The 24,584-nt window shown below is 56.5% G+C and overlaps 1 protein-coding gene and 1 long non-coding RNA gene across 11 annotated transcripts in view; one reads left to right on the forward strand and one right to left on the reverse strand.

The window, feature by feature from the left end:
* Positions 1 to 72: 72 nt before the first annotated feature.
* On the reverse strand, positions 73 to 24,319 carry USP2 (ubiquitin specific peptidase 2). Of its 7 annotated transcripts, XM_027579165.2 has the most exons (15): positions 24,137 to 24,284; positions 23,074 to 23,363; positions 22,024 to 22,631; positions 15,320 to 16,137; positions 3,725 to 3,775; positions 3,092 to 3,215; positions 2,796 to 2,907; positions 2,583 to 2,693; positions 2,342 to 2,406; positions 2,019 to 2,122; positions 1,847 to 1,927; positions 1,622 to 1,700; positions 1,308 to 1,415; positions 1,003 to 1,123; positions 73 to 721 (listed from the first exon to the last, which is right to left on the reverse strand). In XM_027579165.2, the coding sequence occupies exons 4-15, from the start codon at positions 16,094 to 16,096 to the stop codon at positions 634 to 636; spliced, it is 1,821 nt and encodes a 606-aa protein (XP_027434966.1). In that variant the 5' UTR covers positions 16,097 to 16,137; positions 22,024 to 22,631; positions 23,074 to 23,363; positions 24,137 to 24,284; the 3' UTR covers positions 73 to 633. The 7 variants fall into 7 exon arrangements, with proteins under 7 accessions (XP_027434966.1, XP_027434968.1, XP_027434967.1 ...); XM_027579167.2 differs by lacking the exon at positions 23,074 to 23,363 and having other exon boundaries at positions 24,137 to 24,257; XM_027579166.2 differs by lacking the exons at positions 22,024 to 22,631; positions 23,074 to 23,363 and having other exon boundaries at positions 24,137 to 24,281.
* LOC113914188 overlaps positions 7,605 to 24,584 on the forward strand; it is a 171,048-nt gene continuing 154,068 nt past the window's right edge. For all 4 annotated transcript variants that reach the window (XR_003517404.2, XR_003517403.1, XR_003517402.2 and 1 more), the window contains exons 1-3: positions 7,605 to 7,749; positions 23,435 to 23,649; positions 24,116 to 24,542. This is a non-coding gene — a long non-coding RNA (uncharacterized LOC113914188). The remainder of the gene's footprint in view (positions 7,750 to 23,434; positions 23,650 to 24,115; positions 24,543 to 24,584) is intronic.

Below are 24,584 nucleotides of genomic sequence, written 5' to 3' on the forward strand. Positions count from 1 at the left end.
GCATCTCCAGTCTGAAAACTTTAGTTATGGTAATTAAAAAAAAAAAAGTTGGGTTTCTAAAAACCAAAATCAGCTTTTTTCAAAGTCATCCTCTTGTCTGTCCCCCTGGAGTTAGCAGCGTTAAGAGGGCTCTTGGCTCATGGGTGTTTTTCTTGCTTCTGGACCGGTGAGCGGGGTCCAGGTGAAGACAGGTGCCAGGTTCGGGCGCCAGTGCTTCCAGGCGGCGATCCTCCCAGCAGGCTCCAGAGGGCGCTGTCTTCTCGGGAGGAACTGGGGGCTGGAAGGGCAGCAAGTGGACCAGGATCTTCTCCCCACAGACCGCCGTTGTTTATTACACACAGGAAAAAAACCACAAGCTTAAAAATGCAAACAAGAGAAGCCGAGGGCGCACTGGGCTGGCTCCAAGCTCTGTGTCTTGTCGATCTTCGTGCCAGGTGTGGCTCAGGAGCTCCCGGCTCCCAGCTCCAGACCCTGACCAGGCTGTAGCAACTCCTGCTCGGCAGCTTTAGTTTACTTTATTTTTCTCTTATTTGTCAGGTTTTCTTTTTTTCTTTTTTTGTCTTAAAAAAAAAAAAAAAACTTAGGGTGTGGGGCCACCACAGGGAAGGGAGAAAGGGATGTAGCTCCTCGCTGCTACATGCGGGAAGGTGGACTGGCCAATTCGTAGAAGAGCAGATAGGCGTCGCTGGTGCGCACTTGGCTGGAGGACATGGGTGTGACGCTGTGGAGAGAGGGGTGGAGGGAAGTCAGAGCCCTGGAGGGGGGGCCACTGGGACACACACAGAGTGGCTGAAGGACCGTGAGGGCCCATCGCTCCTCTCCCTAGGTGTCCCCGAAGCCAACCTCTTCTGCGGTGTTCTAAGAAATTCTGCAAAGAGGCAGTAGACTTGGACGTATCACATGGACTTTTGGCTCCGACTTCTATCCAAAGTGGAAGCCACACAGGTGGGTGAGGTACAGGTGTCTGGCAGCCAGGAGCCCTGCCTGAGAGCTCTGTCTCACCTGGAGTCATTGAAAGTGTGCCATTCGCCTGTCACTGGACTCCGGCAGTAGGCCGTATAATGGCCGCCCATGGTGGTTCCAGAGTGATTGGACACAGCGTACAGGTTGTAAACAGCGTGGTCTGAGGGGGAAGTACAAGGTTTCAGGCCCCCAAAGCATTCCTTGCCCCACCTCCCCTCTCCTTCCTGCCTCTATTCCTGATTTTCATAACTTGCTCTTCAGCAGCTTCCTTCTACCTCTTGGCCTCTCATCTGGATTTTAGGCACCTGTGCTTTGTTTCTGCCCTCCCAGCTAAAAATACTCACTGGTGTTTTCTGAGGCAAATTCTCTCAAGTCCAGGTCTCTTAGTGGGAAATTCACAAATGTTGTGAGCTTGCTGGTTCGTATCCTGGATTCTGAGAACCGCTTCAGATCTGGGGTTGACGTGAGTCAAGGACAAGAGAGGGTGGCGAGGGTAGTCAGAGTTAAAGGGGACTGAGTCCTGAGAGGGTGAAGTGCTTCTCAGAAGCAAAAGAGCAAACAGGGAAAGGAAAGTCTACCAAGTTGCCTTTTTCCTACTCTGTTCGCCCTCAGTCACTCCCTAAAGGCAAGCCCTTGCCATGGTGGGTGGTAAGGATACGGAGCACCAAGATCTTTGGGAACCTCTGGATGGAGAACTTCTTTATACACCGTTTTCTGGCTCGGCAGCGGCAGCATGTCTGCAACACACGACAAACAGGGCAACAGAGGACTCGGGGGGTCGGGGGCCAAGCCCAGTAACCCGCAGGCTGCATCTGCTGCGGACGGGCCTTCCCCGAGTGGTCTCTTGGATGTGTGCTCCTGATCCTACGGAAGGGGGACTTACTGGCTTTTCATCACCGTCAAGCACATCCTCTTTGGTGAAGAGCCTCATGCAGTCCGTTAAAGTTACCTCAGGGTAACCTCGCTGCGAGAGACAAAGAGTAGAAGTCACAGAGATGGACGACATGAGAAGGGAAGAGTGGGCGCTTCCCACGTGGGGCAGCAGGGGCACACACCTTAGCGATGGGCAGTGAGAGGTCCCAGAAGGGGTCAAAGACTGTAGAGCAGTAACCACAGTCTGTACACGTCAGGGAGCTCTTTAGCTGTCCAACGAAGAGGTCTGCAGGAGAGATGGGACAGCGGAGCTTAAACCTGGAGAAGGAGCACACGTCTTCTCTGGGCCGCGTGCCTGCTCAGCGCTCCTGCCTCTGTCCCTGGGCCACCGGGCAGGAGGAGGGTCCCCTGAGAGGAGGACTCTTAGGGCTTTTCACGCTCAGGCTCTGCTCAGGCAAAAGCAGTTAACAGGGAAAGCAGGCCTTCCTCCCATTCATGCGCTTACCCCCAATCCGACTGTCTTCCCGTTCTAGATATTTCCTCCACATCTGTCGTCCTTTCTCATCATCACTAGGAACCAGAGAGAGGGAGACAACCAGGTCAGAGCTCATGCCATGAGAAGTTTACGGGTCCATCAGTCTAACTCCTTAATATTTAAAATTCTCTCCAAATTATCACCCCCAAAGAAGTCAGCCCAAAACGCAAGTTCATTCTCCCGCCAAAAACCCACAGCATTCTCCTCTTACGGAAGATGATCGAGGTTCTCAGGGTTGGACTTGGGCCTCACTGTCACTCGGTTCACCTCGTTGTGGAGCCCATCCAGAAGAAAGCGAAGAAACTCCTGAGCATCTTGCTGACTGAGTCCAAAGGAAAGAGAGTGAGCAATACCTCTCATTCCAAGAACCAACCTGCTGTGCCTGGCACCCACCCCGGGGAGGACACGTCTGCAAGGCTCTTACTTATAGCCAACGAAGCGTGGCGCATATCTCTGGATCTGGGTCTTGAACTCAGATGGGCTCACCACATCATTGGGGGATGAAGTCCATATGGTCTGGATTAGTTTTGCAAACTCTATTGGAAGGAGAGGGTAGAGAGGGGGCATGGAGGACAGGTGAGACATTTTCTGTAAAAAACTCAAACTAGAATTCCACCAAAACGAAGGCAAAGAGAGAAAAGTAGGAGGGATACATATAACACCCAACTACTAATATGGCAAGAGCGGTGTGGAGCAAGTGTCCGGGGCCGGACCCCTCACCTTCCACGAGGGCTGTGTGTGCATTGCTGCTGTGGCCGAGATCCCGCATGTAGAGCCTCTGGAGGCAATAATCCCTCAGCTCCCGGGTGTTGCTCAGGCACTGCAGAATGGAGTTCATGAAGCACTGCAAGAGATCACCCACTCCGTAAGACAGAGCCCGGTCTGGCAGGTCCACTTACCCAGTACCAGAGGCCCTCTGGTTCATCTACCCCAGAAATGAACGCTCCCACAGCCTCAAGTTCCTCTTCTTGTAAGGGAAAAGGGAGTCATGAGGCCAATTCCCGCTGCCCGCACAGGTGACGTAACTGGTTATTGACTGTAGAGGTGTACAAAAGGGTGTGGGTGAGCTGGACAGAAGTGGGTGGGAAGTGATGGATGTCCTTCAGGAGAAGGACCCAGGAAAGTAGCCGACAGTGAAGAGGGCCACTCCCCTTTAGCAGTGCTTCCTGCCGGGGACCGGGAGAGAGGCAGAGCGCCAGCCATTCTGTAAAACCCACCAGCCAGGATGGGCAGGTATCAACTGGCCTCTAGAGGATAGGGAGTCAGCAGGAGACAGGAGGGAACTTCTGGTCAGATGTCCACTGGGACAGTAGGAGGTGGCCTTAGGAAAGAAGTGGGCTGGGAAGAGCTTACCGTGTTCCCAAGGTTTCGAAGACCAGCCAGACCCTGGGCGCTCTTAGAATTCTGTAGGCAAAGAACACAGGGCATATGAGGCTGAAGGCGAAGAGGCTGGGCCTGTGTGCTAGGCTTGCTCATGCAACTATCTGCTAGCTGGAGCCAGGAGCACCAGGCACACACATTATTCTCTCTTCAACACACAACACAAATATTCTTCAGGGCTTTTCTTTCTTTTGTTGACATGTGTTTTCCCCCAATCTGTACATGCCTCTTCATTCTCTGCCATACTGGAGGCTGGAGATTAGAACCAGAGCCTAGGAATTTGTGTATTTGATTCCCGGCTACAGGGAACGCCGGGTCCCACATCCGGGCACTATCTCAAATGACCCACTTTTCTACCCCTAGATGTCCAATACATGAAGCAGCTGTCGTAACGGGCACTTCAAGGAGAGCTTGAAATGTTCAATGACAAAACATCTGAAGTGCGTTTAAGATCTTCAGCTGGGGAAAACTGAAGTTGGCCCGCCATTCTGAATTGTCGGAGACAGGTGGAATTCCTTTCAGCTGAGCTCATCTCCTAAAGGCTGATTAAAGCCTGGGAGAATCCTCCTTGCCTGGCTCAGGTTTCAGCATCCTGACAGGTCCCTAGCTGAGAACCCTTCTGACGGCAGACTGTGGCCACGCAGAGGTAAGCGCCTGGCTGAAGGTGCCACTCCTGTTCTTGTCCCTATTGTGGAGGCTGGTGAGGGGGTCTGGAGGGAGACAGCTGCTAGGTCCAGGTCTCTTGGCTAATTCTGGCCCCACCTCCAAGGAGTCAGAAAACCTTCGGGCTCAAAGGGTTAAAGAAACAGTGTGCAGATGAGCCTGCCACCCCCTCTCTCAGGGAGGGGACCCGGGAGCCGGCAACTCTGGAGCAACACTGACTGGGGCATGCGTGGGGCCAGCTCAACCCTGATCAGAACAGGAGCCTGAAATAACTCAGCTAAAATTACTCATGCCGTGTGCCGACAGCCTCTGAAGCTGTCAGCAGCTCAAAGCCCATGAGGTTGTCAGCTCAAGGCGGTGGGGAGGGGAGAGGCAGGCTGAAGGAGGGCTTTTCTCAGGAATTGCCCTGCTGATCCCACAAGTAAGAGGATCCCCTCTTGCCAGTGATCAGGTCTAACACTAACAGGTAGGAAAGGAAATATACTCCGGAGAGAGACCTGGTTTCCACCTGCAGTTAGCGAGCAAAGCTTACTGGCAGCAGGTGGGCATAAGCATCCTTGAACTCTGCCAGTGCTAGCAGTATATGGCCCCAAACACAAAATTTAAATCTTACCTTTCTGACAGTCTAAACCCTGATGTTCCAGTAAGAGGACCACAACAGAGATAATTCCCTGGACAAAGACCTTATCAGTATTTTCAGGTAAACCTGGAGAAGGACTCCTCTGGGGCCCAACAAAAACACTAAAGTCTCGGTGTTGCCCATTCGGAACTAAACGTTAAAGCCCGTCCACAACAGGATACCTGTCCTCCCCTCCCCCAAGATCCACCCTCACTCCTATTTTTGGCGGTGCTTGTTAGTTCTTACCCCCTGTGCCTCAGACAACATCTGTCTAAAGGGCTGTGGAAGTAAAGCCTGGTGATCATATCAATGTGCACCAAAGTGCGTCTCCAGCTGAGACAGTCCCTCAGCCCTAATGGGGGCAGGGCAATGGAAAATTAGAGGCGCCTTTGTACCGAGGCACTTCTGTGGTGTTGACACTTTTAACTCTGACCCAGCACAGTGAGGGTCAAGAACAACACATCCCCACCTATGGTTACTGTTCTTGAGGATCTACCTCTACTATTGGCCTGGCAGGTGGAGAGATGGGGAAGGCTCCTTTAAGGCTTTGCCAGGACCCTCTGTTCGTTTTTCTTTTTGTAGGGGGTAGGGGTGGCTCGTGCCTTTGTCTAAAATTTCCTAAGTTCAAAACTACTTGCCAATTTCTAAGCGTTCTGTGTAGAAGGCGGCTGGATGAGAGGAGTTGGAGGGTGGGAGTGGAGGGGAGAGCAGGGCTGTTCTATGCCCAGCCAGATATTCTTCTGCCATGAATAGGAAATCAGGAGCTCCAGGGAAAGTCAGCACTTTCCATTCCAGAGAGGAACAAAATGTCCCAGGAGTGACCTTTCTTATGGGGAAAACAATCCTACCTCAGGGCCAACAGGGAGAGGCTAGAACTCGAGAGGTCGGGAGAGACCCCACACAGTGAGCCTCTCACAGGGAGAGAAGGAAATGACTCCAGCGGCTATGTGGAGTGCATGTGCAAAGGCTTGAAAGAGTCTGGATCAAGAACTTCCCTAAAATTAGTCGTCAGCAAACCTAACCTTGACTTAGGGGCAACCACTGCTCTAAAAAGTCGATGCCACCTCCACGGTTAGTAAACAGACAGCATTCACCCTCCGTGAAGGAGCAGGGGGCTCAGGGAGAGCCCGCTCTGGGTTAATGGGGAGGAAACGTTTGAGGAGGGGGGTCATATAAGCAAGGCTGATTGAGGTTTGTGTCTTCACACTCAAGACCCCAGTAAAGGGCCTTCCTGCTTACTTCACCTGTGCCATGAGGGTCAGCCATGAGTCCTGGCTGCGGCCAAGGAGCCTGGTGTGGCCCTGGCACGGGGCAGTGCACGCACTGCCAACTCAGGAGCCGGTGCCTGTTACATAAGATCTGTCAAGCTCTGGCCCCTTCTCCCTTCCCCAAGGGGGCAGTGCCCAACCTCCAGCCCCAGCATGACCCTGGGGAGGCTACTTCATTTGAGAGATCCACCGCCCACTTAGCAGAACTGGGGGAGGGCCGAAAAGGAAAGAGAAGCTGCCTTCTTTCACCTGTCTGCGACTCCTCTGCCCTTCACAGGGTCAAAGGACCCCCGTTACCAACCCTTCGGAAGAGCGCCCTTGGGGACCAGTGAGGAGGGGCCGGCTCTTTCCCACCAGCCTTTCTTGCTGGGTTTTAGCCTTGGAGGAGTCACGGCCGCAGAGTCCAGCGTGCTGCCGGCTCCCTCACACAGAGAGAACTAGTCAAGGTTACGCTTTCCTGCACCTGTCCTGAGAGGTGCCAGGAATTAAGAGCCCGAGGGCCACCTGGTGCCCGGGTCACGAAGAGGGAGAGGAAGAGGGGAGGGGGGGACCTCAACCAGGGGAGGGGGCCGCGAGTAAGCCTGAGATCACCTGGGGAGGGGGCATTCCTTGCCGGGAGACCCCGGGAAAGGAGGGGTGGGGCTGGGAAAAATCGGTCCCCCACCTCCGGCGCGGGGGGGCGGCGCGCGGCAGATGGGGGTGGGGGGGCGTCCGGGGGAGGAGGCGGAAGCCCAGTCCCCCGGCGTGTGGGTCCCAGAAAGGGGCCCCGCGTACCTTGGCTTTGTTGAGCAGGAGCCCCACGAAGGTGGAGAGCAGCAGGGAAGGGGAGAGCGGGGAGCGCGGCCGCAGCTCCTTGGCGAGGGCGGGAAAGGGGGAGGCCGGGGGCTCCTCGGGCAGGGTCACGGTGTACGAGGTGCGCATGCTGGGGGGCGGGCGGCGGGCTCGGCCCCACGCCTAACGTTGGCAAAGGGGGCGCGGGGGAGGACCGCGCGGTGCCACGGCCCGGACGCTGAGGCCGGCGAGGCCGCCACAAGACACCGTCCGCGACGCCCGGCGGTAACCGCTCCGGCCGTCCGACCGCGCGCTCCTCCGCCTCAATCTCCCCGGCGCGCGCCGCCAACCGCCCCGGCACCCGGCTCTCGCGCTCCGGCGGACTGGCTGCCCCGCCGGCGCCTCGGGGCCCACGACGTCAGCGCCGGGGGGCGGGGCCACCACTGCGGCCCCGCCCCGGGGCCCGCACGCGGCACCGAGCGCGGCCGAGGCCCCGCCCGCCCCCGCGCCTCCCGCGGTCCGGTCCCCCGCCCGGGCCGCCCCCCGCCCGCTGACCCCGCGGGCCCGACCGCCGCCAAGACCCGCCGTCCCCAGGAAAGGCGGGACGGGCGCGCCGAGCCCCGCGCCGGCCTCGGGGTCGGGACTCAGGAGGACCCCCACAGGACCGTGTCAGCCGGGTGAGCTTTCCCCCCGGGCCGCTTACAGTTCCTGACTTCTGGGGGCTGCCGGGCATTTGGCTTCACCCGGTGAAAGTTCCGTGCTCTCCTCGGGGCGGGGAGGGGGGGAATGCACTTGCGCACAAACTTTTGCACTTCGTTCAGGGGGGACTCAGGCCCTCTTGGAGCCCGACACCTACACAGCTCGCGAGGGTCGATGGGCCCCTGGGTTAGAAGCATGGATTTCCCTGGCGTCGGGACTGAGCCCCCCCCCATCTCTCCCCAGTCCCAGTTGGTCCCATTATCAAGAGAGGCAGTGCCCCTATTTTATAAGGTACAAGAGGTCACTGTCCCATTTGGCCCCAGGGAAGAACATTTTCTGGCTTCTTCTATCCAGTTACCCAGCACCAACTCTCACGGAATCTGAAATTTTGATTTGTTTTGGGAGGTGGGAAGAAAGTACCACGGTGGTGGGGAAGCAGGTGCTCAGCTGGGGTGGGGGCGAGCGTACTGCTCTGACCCTGAGGGCTTCGATGCTTGAAGAGCAGAGATCTTTGCGTTTTATTTCGGATGCTCCCCACCCCCACCCCCCCTCACCTATCAGGGACCCACACAGAATCTGCCTAGAGAAAGTATCTTGTTTGGAGCCCGCTGGCTATTTTTAGCCAGTATTTTTAGCATTTAAAAATACTCAGAAGCAGCAGCGTGTGCTGTTACTCATCTGTGGCCTCCTTCTGTTCCTCTTGGCATGCTCATCGCCACATGTACACGCGCCCTGCACACCCGACTGCAGCCACATGGGGAATGTGTCCAGGACACATGTATGGAGTGGGCATGAGGCAGGAGCGGCAGGGCATTCTACTTGCTGGTCAGTGAGGGCACCGGTGTGAGGATGGTGAGCTCCCCAGTCCCTGTCCTCACTCTGTGACCAAATCCCGGACGCACTGCGCCAGGCTTTCCTCCCTGCTTCCTTCTTTCTAGGCACGCCCTTTCTAGTGAGTCCCACAGTGTCCAGCAACGCTTGCATTTGGTTACACCACACTTCTGCCCCCGAGCACCTAGAGCACCTGACTCTTGCGTCCGGTCCAGAAGCTGAGGTAGCTCTGTCTGTGAGGCTGTCCACAGGCTCTTTTCATTGTCACCACCCTCGCTCTGCTCTGATCCCTGCTGCTAACCAACCTGCTCTTGTTTCTCTGCTTCAGCACTTGCCTTCTCTCACTTAAAAGACAAAACTGCCACTGATTAAGTACTTACTAAATGCTAGGCACTGGCTAAGTGCTTTATATAGATTATCCCAGTTAACTTGCATAATTAACACAGTGATGTAGGAACTATTATCTCTATTTTCTAGATGAAGGTCCTTAAGTCCTGAGAGGCCAAATGACTTGCCAGAACCACAAAGCTAATAAATGACAGTGTGGGGCTTTGAACCCCAACCTGTCTTACGGCAAAACCCGTGCTCTTAACAATTACCAGGAGATTCTGGAATGCTCTTCCTGCTCCCAGCCAATTACCTGCTTGTAAAGTCTGCTCAAAACTTGTGTTTTCCACCGAGCCCTCTCTAAAGAACTCCATCCAGCTCGAAACACCCCATTACTGCATACCCCCCCCCCCCGGTCTCCTGGCGTTCTGCTTACACTGTGTTAATTTATCTTAATATGTTTATTTTTGTTTTATAAGTGTCTTTAAGGCTTCTGTAAATGGTTTTAGATCGGGTGTGGCTTGTGCCATCACACTGAAAAATCTCCTCAGGGGCAGGGCTGTGGGTTCTCTTAGTGGGTGCTTAAAAAATGGTGTTGATCTCATCTCTAAGTGGGGGCCAGACCAGGCTCTTTTGGGTATCCTGGAAATGCCACTGAGCCTCACAGGGTGGGGTGCGTCCCGATTTGCCCCTTGAATAAGCGTGCTGTGGTAAGCACTGTCTTAACAGCTGCTTGCCCACTGGAGCGTTTGGCCTCCCGCCCCATGACTTAGGCCAGCAATGTGAGTACTCCCACCCGAGGACATCCTGGCATTCTGCTAGCATGCTCACTCCCTCTTTCCTGGGAGGTAGAAGGCTAGGGGCATCGCTGGGAGAAGGGAGGCCCCGATGAGGAAAGCTACCTGCAGGGGAGCTCTTTGAGAAGCCTGGGGTGAGGGGAAAGAATTCATCTAGGGTCCGGTCTTGTCGAGCAGGTCTGACTGCTGTAGGACACAACCAGCAAGGCACTGTGGCTCATTTCTCAACTGGCCAAACCCCCATGACACCCCTTCTCCTCAATGCCATTTCTTGAAGTGGGATGGGGAAAGGATGTAGTCTTCTGGGATCTGAATCTGGCTCGGGCTCCCTGACTCTCTGCCTCAAATATGCTGAGCTGATCTGAACAGGACTCATTCCTACAGCCTGAGGCTGCCATTTCTCAGAACCTGTGCTTGGCCTGTCTTCCCTGTGGTTAAGAAATCTTCTTCACCTCAAACCCTTTTTGGCATGGATGGAGTATAAATAAATTAGAGTCAGGGTTAGCTCTGTGAGGGCAGGACCGAGAGTGTATCTGGCTTCCTCAGGTCTCAGTGGTGGCTTGGTTCAAGGGTTTTGGAAACACTGCTCAGACCCAGGCGAATGCTTCCCCGCAAAGCATGCACCTGTCATTACCCTCACAAATGGATAGACTGGTGGCTTGATTGACTGAACTGGGAGGGGCTCAGAGTCCTTGTTGGGGGTTGGGCTTTCAGGCCACAAGTGCCCCTGGGGACAGAGGGCTCTCTGCTTCCCTGCATCACTCCAACCCCGGGAGGCCAAAATCTCTGTATTCTTTTGAGCTCTAGGGCAGGCTGGCCTGAACCGGCTGGATTCCAGAGGCCCACCCACTTCCCTCTCTTGCTTTTATTTCTGTGTGGGTGCCAGTTTTACCTATCCATTGAGGCGAGAGGGTGCAGGGGGCCACGTGTGCAGCTCAGGCCCCGAACATGATGTTCATTTCTGTAGCTGCTGGTCAGTGGAGCGGCTCCCCCATGGGCAGGGAACGTTTTGCCAGGCTTGGATTGACTTCTCCATTGCTGAGCCCCACCCCAGCACCATGTCACCTCATGAAGACATCCTGGAGCGGGGGTGGAGGAGAAGGCAGGGAGGACAATGCTGGGCGTGGGCCGAGCACCTGCACCCGGGTAAGGCAGCACTGGGGCCCCCAACCAGGTCACAGCACACAGCCTTGTCCTCAAGGGATGGAGACCATGGGTGCCTTGCTGACTCTAAACACAAGCCCAGAGCGCCTGTCCTTTCTCAGCAGCTAGTACTGGTCCCGGCCAAGGGACGCTTTGGCTTAAGGTCTCCTCTGAGCGACCTTCCCATGCTGTCAACAGAGATTCAGGCCCTCAGGAAGTTCAGCTTCCTCAGGGCCCCTGAGTGGGTGAGGGCATCCCCAGGGTCTCAGGCTGCTAAGCCGGACAAACAAGACAGCGGGGAGGCACGTCAGCGTGGCTGAATAAACAGACTGAGGAGGCAGGGGAGGACAGAGGAAGGTCACACTTCTCCACTTCTCCCCTGGGGCCTCGAGGACAGTTCCTGCCGCCTTCGACTTGTTCTCTTTGGAGGAACCCCTGCTCACTGCAAGGCAGCAGTTAAGTTCAAAGTCCCACCCGAGAGTAAAATCACATGACCTCCGCTTATATAATCTCCCTGTCACTGAACAGCTGGGAACCCGAGGCTTCGGGAGATGAGTCAGCAGCCCCTTGGCAAATAGGACCCAGGTACTCTAGGTTCCCAGCAACAGGTTTCAGAGCAGAGGGCAAGGGTTTGGAAGAGGCTGCGTGGGGAGAATAGGCGGGCAGGCTCTGAGCCTGGCTCCCTGGTTCTGCGTCTGAGCAGCAGGTTCTCGGCCTGATGACTGTGCTCTGCAGGGCCCTGGGCCAACCGCAGCGTTTCTTGGGGGGAGAGCAGAGGGTGGCCTGGGCAGGGCAGGGCAGGGGCAGTGTGAGGGCAGGGCTGAGGCTGCAGGCAGAACGCCAGGGCTGGGGAGGGAGCAGTTGGAGGGCAGGAGCGCAGGAGGATTAGGATGGGCTGCAGGGCTTAAAGCGCGGCCCTGGCAGGGCTCAGTGGGAACAGCTTGTCCTTCCATAGGGGACAGGACAGGTGGGGCGGAGGGGGGCCGTAACCGTGCTGGGCGCTCGGGCTCCTGGCTTTCCACGGGGCCAGCCCACCTGGCCTGGCTTGGAGTCCCCACAGGTGATGGATGGGGGGGAGGGGCGGGTAGTGAAAGCTATTTTTTTTTTTTTTTTTTTGCCACTTTTGAACTATCAGTCCCTCCCCTTCAATCGGTCTGCATTTTAAACAGAAGGTGGAGCCTGGGGCAGCTCTCATTATCCTAGGCTGAGCTGCACCCCCCCATAGACTGGTGTTTTGTTGGGGCTTATGCAAGCATGGGGGGGTTTTCAGGATTCACATCCCCCCCTGTAACAGTCCTTTACTTACGCTCAGCTGAGTCTGTAATATTCTAAGTTCACGTTGGCTGTTAACTATAAATGAGGGCAATGAGCCTGGTTAGAACTGTTCTCCTCCCTGTTTGGGGCCTCACAAAGGACTTTCCTTTGTGAATGTCAACTGTAGTTCAAGTCAGCTACCCGGAGAGCCCCTGGGGCCAGGGCCACCCCAGAGGACCCCAGAGGAGTCAGATCACACTGGACCCTGCCACATGATACAAGGGTGGTCCCCTCCCCGCTCCACTCAGCTGCCAAATGCCCCCTTTCTGTCTTCTCCTTTTCTACCAACTCTTCCATAGCATTTTATAGGTTTCAGATTCCTTCACGTCCACTGTTTGCTTTGAGCCTCATGACAGCTTGTGAGGTAGGCAGGGCAGGTACGACCCATCCCTTTTATGGATGAGGAAACAGAGCTCAGATGAGAGGTGCCTAAGGTTAAAGAGGCAAACTGTTCCTTCCAGCCTCAGGTGACCCCTCCCTTTCCCACCACCTACGACACTTAATGACACCTGGGGCTGCCTCCTATTGCAACTATTATAAGAACTTATTTCCCCAAGTAAATTGTGAGTGCACCGAGGGCAGGGACCATGGCTTGCATCTTTCTTGCCACCCCAAAAGCACCTAGAAGGGTACAAGGAGGACTAACATTTATCGAGCACCTACTATGTGCCGTACAACCTTTGACTCCTCACAATGATCTATGAAGTGGGAACTATGGACACTCTCATTTTATCGAGGAAACCGGCTCAGAAGTTAAGCAACTTCTCTGAGGTGGCACTGCTGGTAAACTGAGCCCCAAAATGAATGACTGTGAAGTTTAGCACCCCAAATGGAGATCTGAAAAGACACTGGACCCACTTTTAGAAAGAAGTGCCGGCCCCACGGGCAGGATTGTTCTCACCTCAGGAGATGGAGCCGGCCGCAGGAAGTAAGGCTGAGAACAGCGAGGAGGGGGGTGAGGCTGTATCAGGGGCCCCATGAGGGGCCCTGCCCATTGGCAGTGTCTTCTTGAGTGTGAGCTTAGGGTGAGACACTAGCTGCACTCTAGGGTGTTCCTAGCTACTTAAGTGTGCTGTGAGCTATTTCTGGATGGGAAGGAGGGATGTTAGGGTGGCTGAGTTTGTCCCAGGACAATCTGCCACCCCTCTGAGGTCCTCTCTCAAAACTCTCCTCATCTGGCCCTGGAGGTAGAGGAGGGGCTGAGGTGTCTCCTGTGCGGGAGAGGGGGGAAGGCAGCAGACTCCAGGGGGGGGAGGGTTGAGATACGTCTGTGTGAGAAAGAGGCAGAGCGCCAATGGAGTTTGACCCCCCAAAAAGGAGAAGACCCTGCTCTCATGACTGGGGCTGAGCGTGGGTCTGCAGTTTAGTCTGTGGAGAGCAGGTCTTCAAACCTCAGCATGCTTAAAGGTTACCTGAAGAGCTTATAAGAAGGACAGATTCCCAGGCGTATTCCTAGAGAGTTTGATTCAGGGGATCTGGGTGGGGCCCAGGCCCCTGAAGGATAAAGCCCTGCAGGTAATTCCTGCAGACTTCACTTTGAGGAACACTGTGTACCGTAAAGAACCTTTCTCTTCTGAGCAAAGGGAGGGAGCCTCCCAGTGGCCTGTAGGGCCCATCCACTAAGAGCTGCTTTCTGATTGCCGCCGAGATGAGCCACACCAGACACATCTAAGTGAATCATGCTCCAGTCCAACCACATGTCCCTCTGAGAGTACGTACTTCTCCCAGGCCAGGTCTCTTGTCCCCCATTTGTCTTCCACACCAGCCCTCCAACGTAGCCGGCCGTGCCCTGTCAGGTTCTGAATGCTCTGGGAGATACCAACTTTCGTGTCACCCACGGCCCTTCACACAGACAGCCCAGCACGGCCAAGACTCTCTAAGTAACGTTATCAAAGCTGTCCCCTCAAGCCCTTTAGTTATGACAAGCTTAAGGTCTATGACCCAAAGCCCTGCACCTATCTTGCACCCCTGCTCCATTTATCTGGACAGGCCCACCAAGCAGCATTTATTTCTTGCTGTGGCACAGCTATTATTTCCAAAAGGCACCTGTCCTAGAAGTAGGGGACTGGTACATAAGGTAATGAAGGAAACACAACACCCAGCTGTCCTGCCCATTGGCTTGTTTATCTGCCCGCCCATCCATCCATCCATCCATCCATCCATCCATCCATCCATCCATCCATCCACCCACCCACCCACCCACCCACCCACCTATCCATCCATCCACCCACCCATCCGTGCAATCAGTAGGTTAGCTGAACTCTGCGCGGTGCTAGGCACATGGGGAGGCATCTAGAGATGTGATTTCTTTCTTATCCTCTGAGATTTTGCCACCTGATGGGTACACGAATAACTAAAGAAAAGGCAGAATGTAGTCAGTGCCCCAGAGAGGTGTGTTCATGGATTAGAAGCAAGTCAGCCCTTACTGTCCCTGGCAGAGCCTCTTCCCTCATTCTAGGCCAGGCAGGATTGGAATACAGAGGTATGGGATTGTCTAAAGCCTTAGACAAAAATGTCTCCAGCATTTTCTCCAAAGACACATGAAAAGCACTGCTGTCCAGATATCCTGGTCCTGAGCCGGGACTGGTGCCCATCAGAAGGGAGCCCCTCTCCCCCTGATGTCTTATGCCCGAGTGGTAAGCCAGGTCCCCAGGCTGGGAAGTAAAAGCCCGAGCAGGAGGAGAGATGCAGCCAGAGCAGGGAGGCCTCTCTTACCACAGGGAGCACTGGTGGTTTGGGGGCCTCAGCATTCAGTCCAGGGTGGTGCAGGGCCTGCGGGGGACCCTGGCATGCTGGGTGGCAAAGTGGAGGGTGAGCACTGCAGTGTATGCGGGGGTAGCCGAGCATTTCCGGGAGCACTGCTGGATCGGTGTCCAGTGCATGGGTCGTGAAATGGGTTTCCTAGGGAGAGTGGGAAGGCCCCTGAGCAAGGCACCGAGCCGCAAGTGTACCAGACATGCTGAGATGGCCTCTCCGGCTCGGGCTACAGGAGCAGCTGTCATGAGGGAAGGTCTCTGGGAAGGAGACCTTTGCCTTTGATCATCAGTCAGATGGGGAGTCCTTCCCTCAATCTGGGTCTTCTACATCATCTGCTGCCTCCCCAGCCCATCACCGGGTCCCCAGAGGGGAAACTCACCATGGTCTCTCGCCCTGGGGAGCTGGAGTGGCTGGACCCAGGGGCCTGGCCTTTGCTCTTCTCCCACAGACTGTAACGGCCACTGGGTCGGTAGGTGGGGCTGAGGACTTCGGGGACTCGTGAGGGAGGGGCCTGCATGGGCACCTGAGGCGCACTGCCCTTTCGGCCATAGTTCTCCAGGTAGTCGGCCAGGTACTCCGAGTGGCTGGCTGCCTGGTAGAGCCCCTGCAGGGCACACAGCTCCTTGCGCGTGCGGGCCAGCAGGGGGCTGCGGCCCAGGTTCCCAGGGTCGATCCGGTAGCTATCTGAGGTCCGGAGGCTGGAGAAATCCCGGGCCAGGTCTGATTGACTGTTCGACTTCTTTTGGGTTAGGGTTCCGCCCTGCTCGCGGGCAGTCACAGGCAGGTAGCTGAGGGAGTTGTTGGTCACTCCATAAGGGAATCCGCTGCCCCCGCTGAGTCCACTCCCTGAAAGCCGCTCAGTGCCCCGAGTCTGACTCTCGGCCCGCTTACCGCCCCCGATGATGTCAGTTCTCAACAGGGGGCGGCCCCTGTCATAGTCCAGGATGGAGGAGGGACCATAGGTACGGGGACGGGTGAGGAAGCTGGTTGGGGGGCCTGGCTTAAAACCAAGCTTCTCCTTCTCCAGGAAGGAGGCAGCCAGGTTGGCCCCATAGGAAGAGGGAGTGTAGGTGCCATAGCCCGATTTGGCATAAGGGGCCTCTGTATAGCGGGCCGATTCTGTGTAGCGCTTCAGGGTGGAGGAGAGCTGGGACATCCTTCAGGGCGGCACTCAGTGGGGACTGGGAGCCTCATGGGCTGAAAGGCAAGGAAAGCAGTTGTCAGAGGGCCCTGCCACTTTCAGGCGCCCTCATGTGTGCTCTTCATCCCCAGCTGGCCGGGACCATCACCCAGAGACCACACGGTCCATTTCCACGAGGGGCTGGCCCACCGCTGAGAAACACACCTGTGCACATGGGTACACACACACGCACCCGTGTATTCACACCTGAGTGAGAGCACAAGACGTGAGCCGGCTTTTACAAACCACACCGGGCCGTCAGTCATCAGGCTGCTCCGAGTGCTCCCTTGCAAAGCCCCAGACATGAGAGTGGGGGCTGCCCTCCCTCAGCAGCCCTGCAGGTGACCCATAGTATTCTAGCCCAGGTCTCGTCTGCTTCCTCTCTTCAGCTTTCGGGGGAGGTGCTACCGCCCTCAATCCCTGGATTGAAAATGCTGGACATTTTAAGAATTAAGCCTTAATTCTTTCGGCTGAAAGGAGGGGCAGGAATCTTTTTGGAATCATACGTTGTCTGAGCTGGAATGGCCCGAGGATCATTTGGTCAGATCCCTGGTGAGGAAAAGGAGGCTCAGGAGAGGAAGCAGTGGGGGCTAGGAGAGGTGGTGGTGAGTGAGCATGTGGTAGAAAGTGGACTTGACCTCAGTCTCCAGATCTAATCCCACAGTTCTTCCCTGGACACGGGTCACCTGCTGTGGTGGGGAATCTTCGTGTGACAGAAACTACCCTCTTTATGGATCTAACTCACGTGTTCTATGTGGAGTTGGGGTCCTGTGACCTCCCAGGGGTCCCTCTACCAACATCCAAGTCAACCGGCTCGTGGTGATCACTTGCGCAAAGGGGGCCCCCTAGAGGCTAAAATCCTTCACTACAGGCAGTACCCCCTGTCCCCTCACCCCGCGGCTGGCGCTGGGGAGGGTCTGGTGAAGGCACACAGGAATCTGAGGAGTTGTAAGGGTCCTAAAGTCATCTCTGTGTGTGTGTGTGTGTGTGTGTGTGTTTTAAGATCATTTATTTATGTGAGAGAGAGAGAGAAAGTGAGAGAGTATGAGTGGAGGGGGAGGGGCCGAGGGAGAGGCGGAATCAGACTCCCTGCTGAGGATCGTGACCTGACGACTGAGCCACCCAGGCACCCAAGAGTCCTCTGCTTTAACGTCTCCGTTGTACAGATGGGAACAGCGACACTGACTTGCCCAAGGTCACAACGAGCAGAGCCAAGACTGGCATTCAGGTCTTTCAGGTTTCTAGCCCAGTGCTCTTCCTACTGGACCTTGATTCACCCCTCCCCATCACGTTTAGGCTCACCTGGGGACCACCAGAGTCCTCCCCATCACCCTAAGTGTGAGGCTTCATCTAAAATGGAGCTGGGGGGCAGGCAGGGGTGTTTTGGAGGGAGGAACAGGTAGGATCAGGACCCTTGGACATCAGGGGTTCTTGGGGGCTCCTGTGGCAGGGGCGGGGCTCCTGCGGGGGGCGGGGCTCCTGCGGGGTGGGGGCAGGGACCTCTAGGGACCTCAGAGTAGTGGTACAGGGCTGGTTTCGGCTTGCCCCATGACTGGCTAGCTGGGTGATTTTGCACTAGTCATTCAGCCCCTCCGAGCCCCAATCTCCTCACCTGTACAATGAGTATAATCATCATCATTATGGTCCCTACCTCACAGGGTTGTTGCGAGGAATAAATGAGATAATAACATGTGGAAGTCCTCAGCTCTGACAGTGATTATCATCTCTTCCCCCAACCCCTGCCAGGCTCTGGGCCCCTCCTTCATAGGCCTATAATAATGTCAGGGCTGGCTGTCTCCCAGCCTGGCCTGCTTCTGACCTCAGCCCAGGGTGCCAGGCTTCCCTTGCACCCCTCAGTGAGATGTGTGGATGAGCAGGCGGTGGGCAGAATCTAGCCATGCTGCAGACACTGGCTCGGGCAGCCCACAGCCTGCCCCAGTCTGGCAGCCCCGCCCATTTGGGCAGAGAGGAGTTGGTGCCAAGCCCCAAATGCTGATGGCTTGGCAGAGAGCCCCAGAAACTCAGTCCATGCAGGGCGTGGGATAGGTGCAGGGGTGGGAGATCAGCAGGTGGCAACCTCCATATGGATCCCAGAACAGAACTTCTAGACCCTGCCAGAGACCAGCAGCAGTTTTCAGTCTGGGCTGCCTCAGAAAGGCCTGGTCTACATTTACACTTTTTCCATCTGGCCTGGGGACCCTCATCTTCATATACATGCCCTTGCCCACTGCGCTTCCACCTCCAGCACAGCTCCCACTACTTTCTAGGAATAAGTAATTGGAGGGGGACCTTGTGCAGGGTAAGAGGGGAACCACAGCTCTCCTTCCATCTGCTTGGCTTTCTGGGGTACAGAGAAGAAAGAGCGTGCAGGCTGAGGGAGGCCGGGGGAGACACAGACAGAGGCACCGGGACGGGGGTGTGGGACGACTCCTGCTCTATTTCACTTTGGAGAAACTCCATCAATAATTCAAAGTAAAAGAGACTCCAGGTCTCAGGAACTGGGCTCTGGGACACGGGGCAGCCAATCAGATATGGCCTGCCCCCCCCCCCCCCCCCCCCCCCGGGGCATGAGCTCATGCCTCCTCCCCATGGCTCTTACTCCTCCTCCTCCACACTAAGGCTCCCAGGGAATTGGTATTCTGCAGGCAGTGCCCCAAACTCGTGACCTCTCCTGGCCCCGCTAATGACGCAGAAGTGCTGGGGCCAAACAAGGTACAAGGGACAGGGACAGACAGCCCTGGGAAGGCCTGCAAGTATTCCTTGGGAAGGGTTGGGGCTAGAGGTGGAGTCACACCTTGACTCCCAGGAGGCCTCCTAAATCCCCGCTCTCCTGTCTGCTCCAATCTGGCAGGCAAGTGGCAGACCATCCCCCCTCCCCACCTTGCCACAGAAGCCCTGGGGGGTCATGCCATCACCAAGAGCTCCCTGGCAGCTGCCTTTCAGTGCTGACACTGGGCTTAGAGTTCCCCTGTCTGGGCAGAGGGTCCTTACTGGGGCTGAGGCCTTTAGCATGCCTCTCCCCTCCCTAACCCCTAGTTTCACTCTTGAGAAAAGTGTCAACACCTTCCAGGTGAGCTGAGACAGCTTGGGTTGGTGCCCCTTGGCATTACCTGGCATGGCTGTCCCTGGAGACCGCAGAACACACCACGGGTGGGAGAGCAGGCTGGGCCCAGGCTGTAGCCTTGCTGCGCAAGATAGGGACAGGACGGGCACTCACATGGCTTTGAGTCTCCTCGTTGCCACAGGAACGGCCTGGACTGAATGGCCCTTTCATAGGGCAGTGGGAGGCAAGCCGATTGGCTGGGATCCCCCGTCTCCCTCTCTGCCGGGCATGGGGCCCCTGCTGCCCGTCTCCTTTTGCTGTTTACCCAGAGTTGGCAAGTATAGGCATGTGGCTCTAGGCAACTCCTCCCCAGGTGCCCGCCACCTCGGACAGCAGGGGCACTCCACCTGCCAAGCTCCTCCTTCATGTCATCTCTTCCCCAGGCACCAGGCACCTCCGCTCTTCCCTGCTCTGCCAGAGCTCCCCCTCACTTTGCTCAGTTTCCCCCTCTTGGGAGGTGCAGCTGCATTCCCTGCACAGAGTGCTCAGCTTCCTGAAAGGACACGTGAGCCCAGCGACTCTGACCCGCCAGCAGCACCGAACACCTCCGGACCAGGCACCGTGCTGAGCGCTTCACCCACAGCTCCTCGCGGGTCATGCAGCCTTCCCTGGAGCACTGCCTGCCCGCCCGGTGCTCCTCTAAGAGCACTTCCTGCCCGGCGTCCCCAGAGCCTCCGCACAGTTTTAGGTTTTCATTCTTTTGGAGAATGAATTTAAACTTAGAAGCATTGTGTGAAGGTTTAATGATTTACATTAAATCGAAGTTAGTATTTTTATTCGAAATTCAACAAATAGGGAATGAAGTAAAGAAACTTTTAAATGAAGCGTTTAGCTTTCCTATTTCTGAAGTTCCTGAAGTTTGAAACTGCACGAAGACTTTCGGGACACCACGTACCAATGTGCTAATCCTCACGATCGCCCTCAGCAGTGGGTGCCATCCTTATGCCCACTGGCGGATGAGGACACCAGCGTTGGCGGAAGTGACGTGGATTTCCCAAGGTCACGCACGCGAGCAGTGGCAGCGTGGGACTGGCACCTGTGCTCTGCCTCCCTAGCAGCCACCCTGAAGCCAGCGCCCCCCACCTCACACTTCCCTGGCCTCTCCCTGAGCTGGCACGGGGCAGGACCTGTGGCACGGGGCCCGGAGGACGCAGGCATCCACTGTCTAGGCCACGGTGTGGCAGGTACAGGCTCCCGGAGGAGGCGGCCCTTCGAGTTTCCACTGCGGGCAAATGAAAGCCAAGCCAGGTGCAACCCGAGCGCCAGTACAATCCTGATCAGCCAAGAGATGGTCCGGGAGGCCTCCGTTTCACCCACAGCGCCGAGCTCCCGAGTGTTTCCCGGGCACTGGCATTTAGCGCCAGCCAGGGCTCTTGGCCCGAGGCCTGGTTATGGACATGGCCCCCAGCCTCCTACCCTTGCTGCAGCTTGGCCCACTCCCCAAGGTCCCCAGGCTAGATGAGTCAGGGGTTAAAATGAGCCCTGTCTCCCTGGGGCAGCGAACCCCCCCCCCCCCCATGCGTCAGCAACTGTCATTTCCTGTTGCTCACCTGAAGGGCTCCCTAACCTGCCCAGCCAGGGGAGGGACTGGCTCCCCAGGAATCTCAGGCACTCCTGGCCCCCAGGGTAGAGGATGGGTAATGCCCCACATCCCAGCAGCCTTCATGGCCCCTCTCTGCCCAGATCCACTCTGCTTTCTGGGGTGAAGGCGTGTCGGCTTCTGTGGTCTCACTACTGTGGCTGGATAGAGAGCCCCTCGCTGGGTTTCAGAGGTGCACCTCAACAGAGATCAGTCCTTCCCTCCTACCCAGGTGTCCAGGCCAGGTAAGTGGGGAGTCCCAGCCAGTCCCGCCAGGTGCTTGGGAACCTCCACAGTGGTGACCTCAGAACTTCCCAAAGCCACTTGCTAACACCCCCGGAATGAGGCACTGCTGATGTGCTGACCTTGAAAGATAAAGAGGGCTAAGAGAGGGGCCCTGTCTCCCTTCATTGACACTCTCTGACCCTCGCTCCTATCTGCTTGGGCAATGTCTGGGCACAAGCATCAACTCCTAGGTTGAGGGATGTCCTGGCAGGTGTGGTGGATGCAGGTTGGGTGGAGGACCCAGGTGGGGGCTGTTTGTGCTTGCATGTTCCAGGAGCTCTGTGGACACCTCTCAGTCCCCGGCAGTCTCAGTCTGCCCCCTCCCCGCCAGCCTATCATTAGTAGCTCTGTCTCTCAGGGGCTTGCAGCCAGCGGCCTACCAGTTTAGTGCCTAATCCTCTTGCATGCCTTGGCAGGGGACCATTCAAGAGAATTTGGGTCCAGCTCTGTCTCTCTTGCTCCCAGTAGTTGCCCAAGGGCTGGGAGAGGGAGGAAGGGATGAGGGAGACTGGAGATGAGGGTGAGATCCTGACTGGTGGAGGAGGGGGTGGGCCCAGGGTAGTATCTCAATAGCACGCTTCTTGATTTCGGATTTGAAGGGGGTGGCCATCTCTGCACTTCCAAGAAAAGGCGAAGGAATGGGCCTACAGGCGGTATTGGTATCTTTAACTTCTCTTTCCTAATCACTCTCTGTTGGGGGGTCTCCTGGTGTCCCCACCCCAGGGGACAGTCCCAGTCTTCCTCCATTTCCTCCAGGCCTTGTCTCTCCTCTGTCCTTGCTGCCCCTGCCTGCCTCCTCTGAGCCTTCGCCGCCCGTCTTGCCCCAAGCACACTCCAGGCCCAGTTAGGGCAGCCTATCACATGCTCCCCCAAACACACTGGGCTGTCTGGACAGTGGCCCCATGAAGCTCGCATAGTACAGGGGCAGCTACTGACCTGTGTCCGGGGGCCCTGGACAGGATCTGGGGGCTTCTTCTTCCCCAGAGAGGCAGGGAGCGCGGTGGAGAGCCCAGAGGCTGGAGTCTGACTGGGGCTGGGTAATCCGGAGCTCAGGTTACCGACTCCGATATATATAGTATCTTATCTGACCTCACAGAGATGGCGAGCTCAACTCACTTGCATTCCAAGCCCGGGGAGAATTAAAGGGGCAGTGGCAGGCCCTCCCTCGAGGTGCTGCCCTGATGGGCCAGTGCCAGGCGAGGAGAGGGTGCGAGGGCTCTCTGAAGGGGGACATTCTGAGGTGGAACAGAAGGGGGATCCAAGGCGAGACAAGTGGAAAGAGGATAGAGGGATGGGGGTGCAATGGAGAGATGAGGAGGAAGCCTTGGTGCTAGTCCAAATCCTCCCTTTCGAGGTGGAGTAGACCTAGAGATCCGGGGGGCGCACAGGTAGTGAGAGGCAGGTGGGACCTGCCCTCAGGTGTTCAGTCCAAACTCTTTTCTAATGGACCTCTACGCCTGGGCTTGTAGTCCAGTTCTTTCCCTTCTATTGGCTCTGAGACAGTGGGAAAGTCACGTAAGCCGTCTGAACCTTAGTGATTTAATCTGTAAAACAGGAGTAAAAAGTATAATAATGCTATACCTCACAGTTGTGAGGATTAAATAACATAATATTTGTAAATTTCCTAGCACACGGTAAAAGTTCAATAAATGACAATAATGATTATACTGAATACTTCCACTCATTATTCTAATTAGCGGCAGTCTTTGTAGTAGCACCTACCACGGAAACCTTCCTAGGGAGAATAGGGCCTCTGGGCCACCCCTTGGGAGTGCTCTGTTCTAATGCCAGACAACAGCCCCATGGTTTTCTATCCCATAACTGGCAAGGGCAAATGACTCTTGCTATATTCCCAGAGGTCCAGCCCATCCAGTGGAGAAGGGCCAGGCCTATTTTGGCTCCTTCCCCCTTTGCCTAGCAAAATATAGCAAGCCCAGCTGCCCGAGGCTACCAGGAGAAAGGTGCTCTGGGGTGGTTCCACTCTACCTGTCAGAGTGCTCAGGATTCCAAGGCCACAGAGCTGGGCTGGGCAGGCTCACAGGAGGACGGAGCAGGATTCTTAACCTCTTGGGCCTTGGTGCTCTTGTCTGCTCCCAGTCTGTGTCTCCTGTTTCTCGATGGCTCTCCCTGAGGACTGGGAGTACCCAGGATGGTGCCTCCACCCTGTCTCAGCAGAAGCTACTGACTCAGCTTGGGTCCCGGTGATGCACTTCAGAGGACGCCCTCGTCCCCGGCCCTCATTCCAGTCCTCATTCCGACTCCAGTTTGGCGTGCATCTACAGTGTCAAAGGAGTGGGGGAATGCCCCAACCCCAGCCCAACCAGCTCTCCTTTCCTCCACTTTACAGGGTTGGACTTGGGGGAACCTTCTCATGAACATGCCTGGGGAGGTGAACATCACCACGATCTCCAGCTCAGCCCCATTCTAAAAGCAGCCGGATTGGGAGGCAGACATTCACTCCCCAGAGGACAGCTAGAATGGGTTGGCCAAGGGCTTGCCCTGCCTGTTAAGTAGAAGTTACTCGCCTTGGAGCACCGCGTGCCTGCTTCTGGTTTGGGATTGGTGAGAATTTCAAAGATGCCTCCTTCTGGTTTGGGATTGGTGGAAAATCTCCCCTTCCACTTAACTGCTGCCCTACCCCCACCCTCACCCCTTTGGCAAACTGACCAGAGACAGCCCCCAGGAGCTTTAACAGGGCGGAGTAAGTGAACCAGACGCAAACGTGGGGAAGGGGTTGTCAGTGTCCAGGCGTCACTCTTAGGCCATATACCGCGCAGGGCACAGAGACGCGGACCTGCCCAAGCAGCATTTCCTTAGAACGCACTGATCAGCACACAGATGGCTCTTCCTGGCACCCTGGGGTGTCAGCTGGCAGCCCCCCTCCCACAACTGGCACCCACAGCTGGAGCTCCTCCGCACAGTTGGCGCTCGCTGTACATGTCTGGTGCCCATTCTACCCAGGCTGTCGTTGACACCTCACTTTTCTGAGCCAACAACGGCGCTGACCTCCACATCCCGCCTCCCTAAGTCTCCGACAGGTGGCACGTACCTGCCTCTTCTCCGAGGATGGACGAGCGGAGCCGGGCACAAGCATGGAGCTGCGGGTGAGTCCCGGCTGGTACTGGCGCGGCGCGGTGAGCAGCAGCTGACGCAGAGGGCTCCCTGGCCTCGGCTCCTGCCCGCCTCTCCCCCACCTCCGCCGGGGGCCCGGTAAGGACCTCCCCGGGAAATCGGCGCCACCCAGCGGGCAGCCGCCTCATTGCGCCCCGGCCGGCAAAGCCACGCCGCGCGTCTCGCGTCACTGAGACGCGTCACGGCTATTGGCTTGTTCCTATTGTGGCGTCAGGAGAGCCCCGCCCGGCCGGGGTCTCCCAGGCGACCGGTATATACAGAGAAGCACGTGGAGGAAAAGCGCGCGAGCTCAGAGGGGGTGGAGCGCGACAAGAAGTGGACCGGTATGTGGCAGGACGGGGACAGCGGGGAAGGTACTGGGGACG

Source organism: Zalophus californianus, chromosome 11 (genome assembly GCF_009762305.2).
Source record: "Zalophus californianus isolate mZalCal1 chromosome 11, mZalCal1.pri.v2, whole genome shotgun sequence".
Lineage (NCBI taxonomy): Eukaryota > Metazoa > Chordata > Mammalia > Carnivora > Otariidae > Zalophus > Zalophus californianus.

What these genes read in the sequence shown, in the direction of transcription:
- USP2 (XM_027579165.2), bottom strand. Translation starts at nt 16,096, where the DNA reads ATGTCCCAGCTCTCCTCCACCCTGAAGCGCTACACAGAATCGGCCCGC. An exon ending in CCACGCTTCGTTGGCTATAA is followed by an intron (nt 2,694 to 2,795) that starts GTAAGAGCCTTG and finishes CTTTGGACTCAG; the next exon opens with TCAGCAAGATGCTCAGGAGT. An exon ending in TTGACGGTGATGAAAAGCCA is followed by an intron (nt 1,701 to 1,846) that starts GTAAGTCCCCCT and finishes CGTGTGTTGCAG; the next exon opens with ACATGCTGCCGCTGCCGAGC.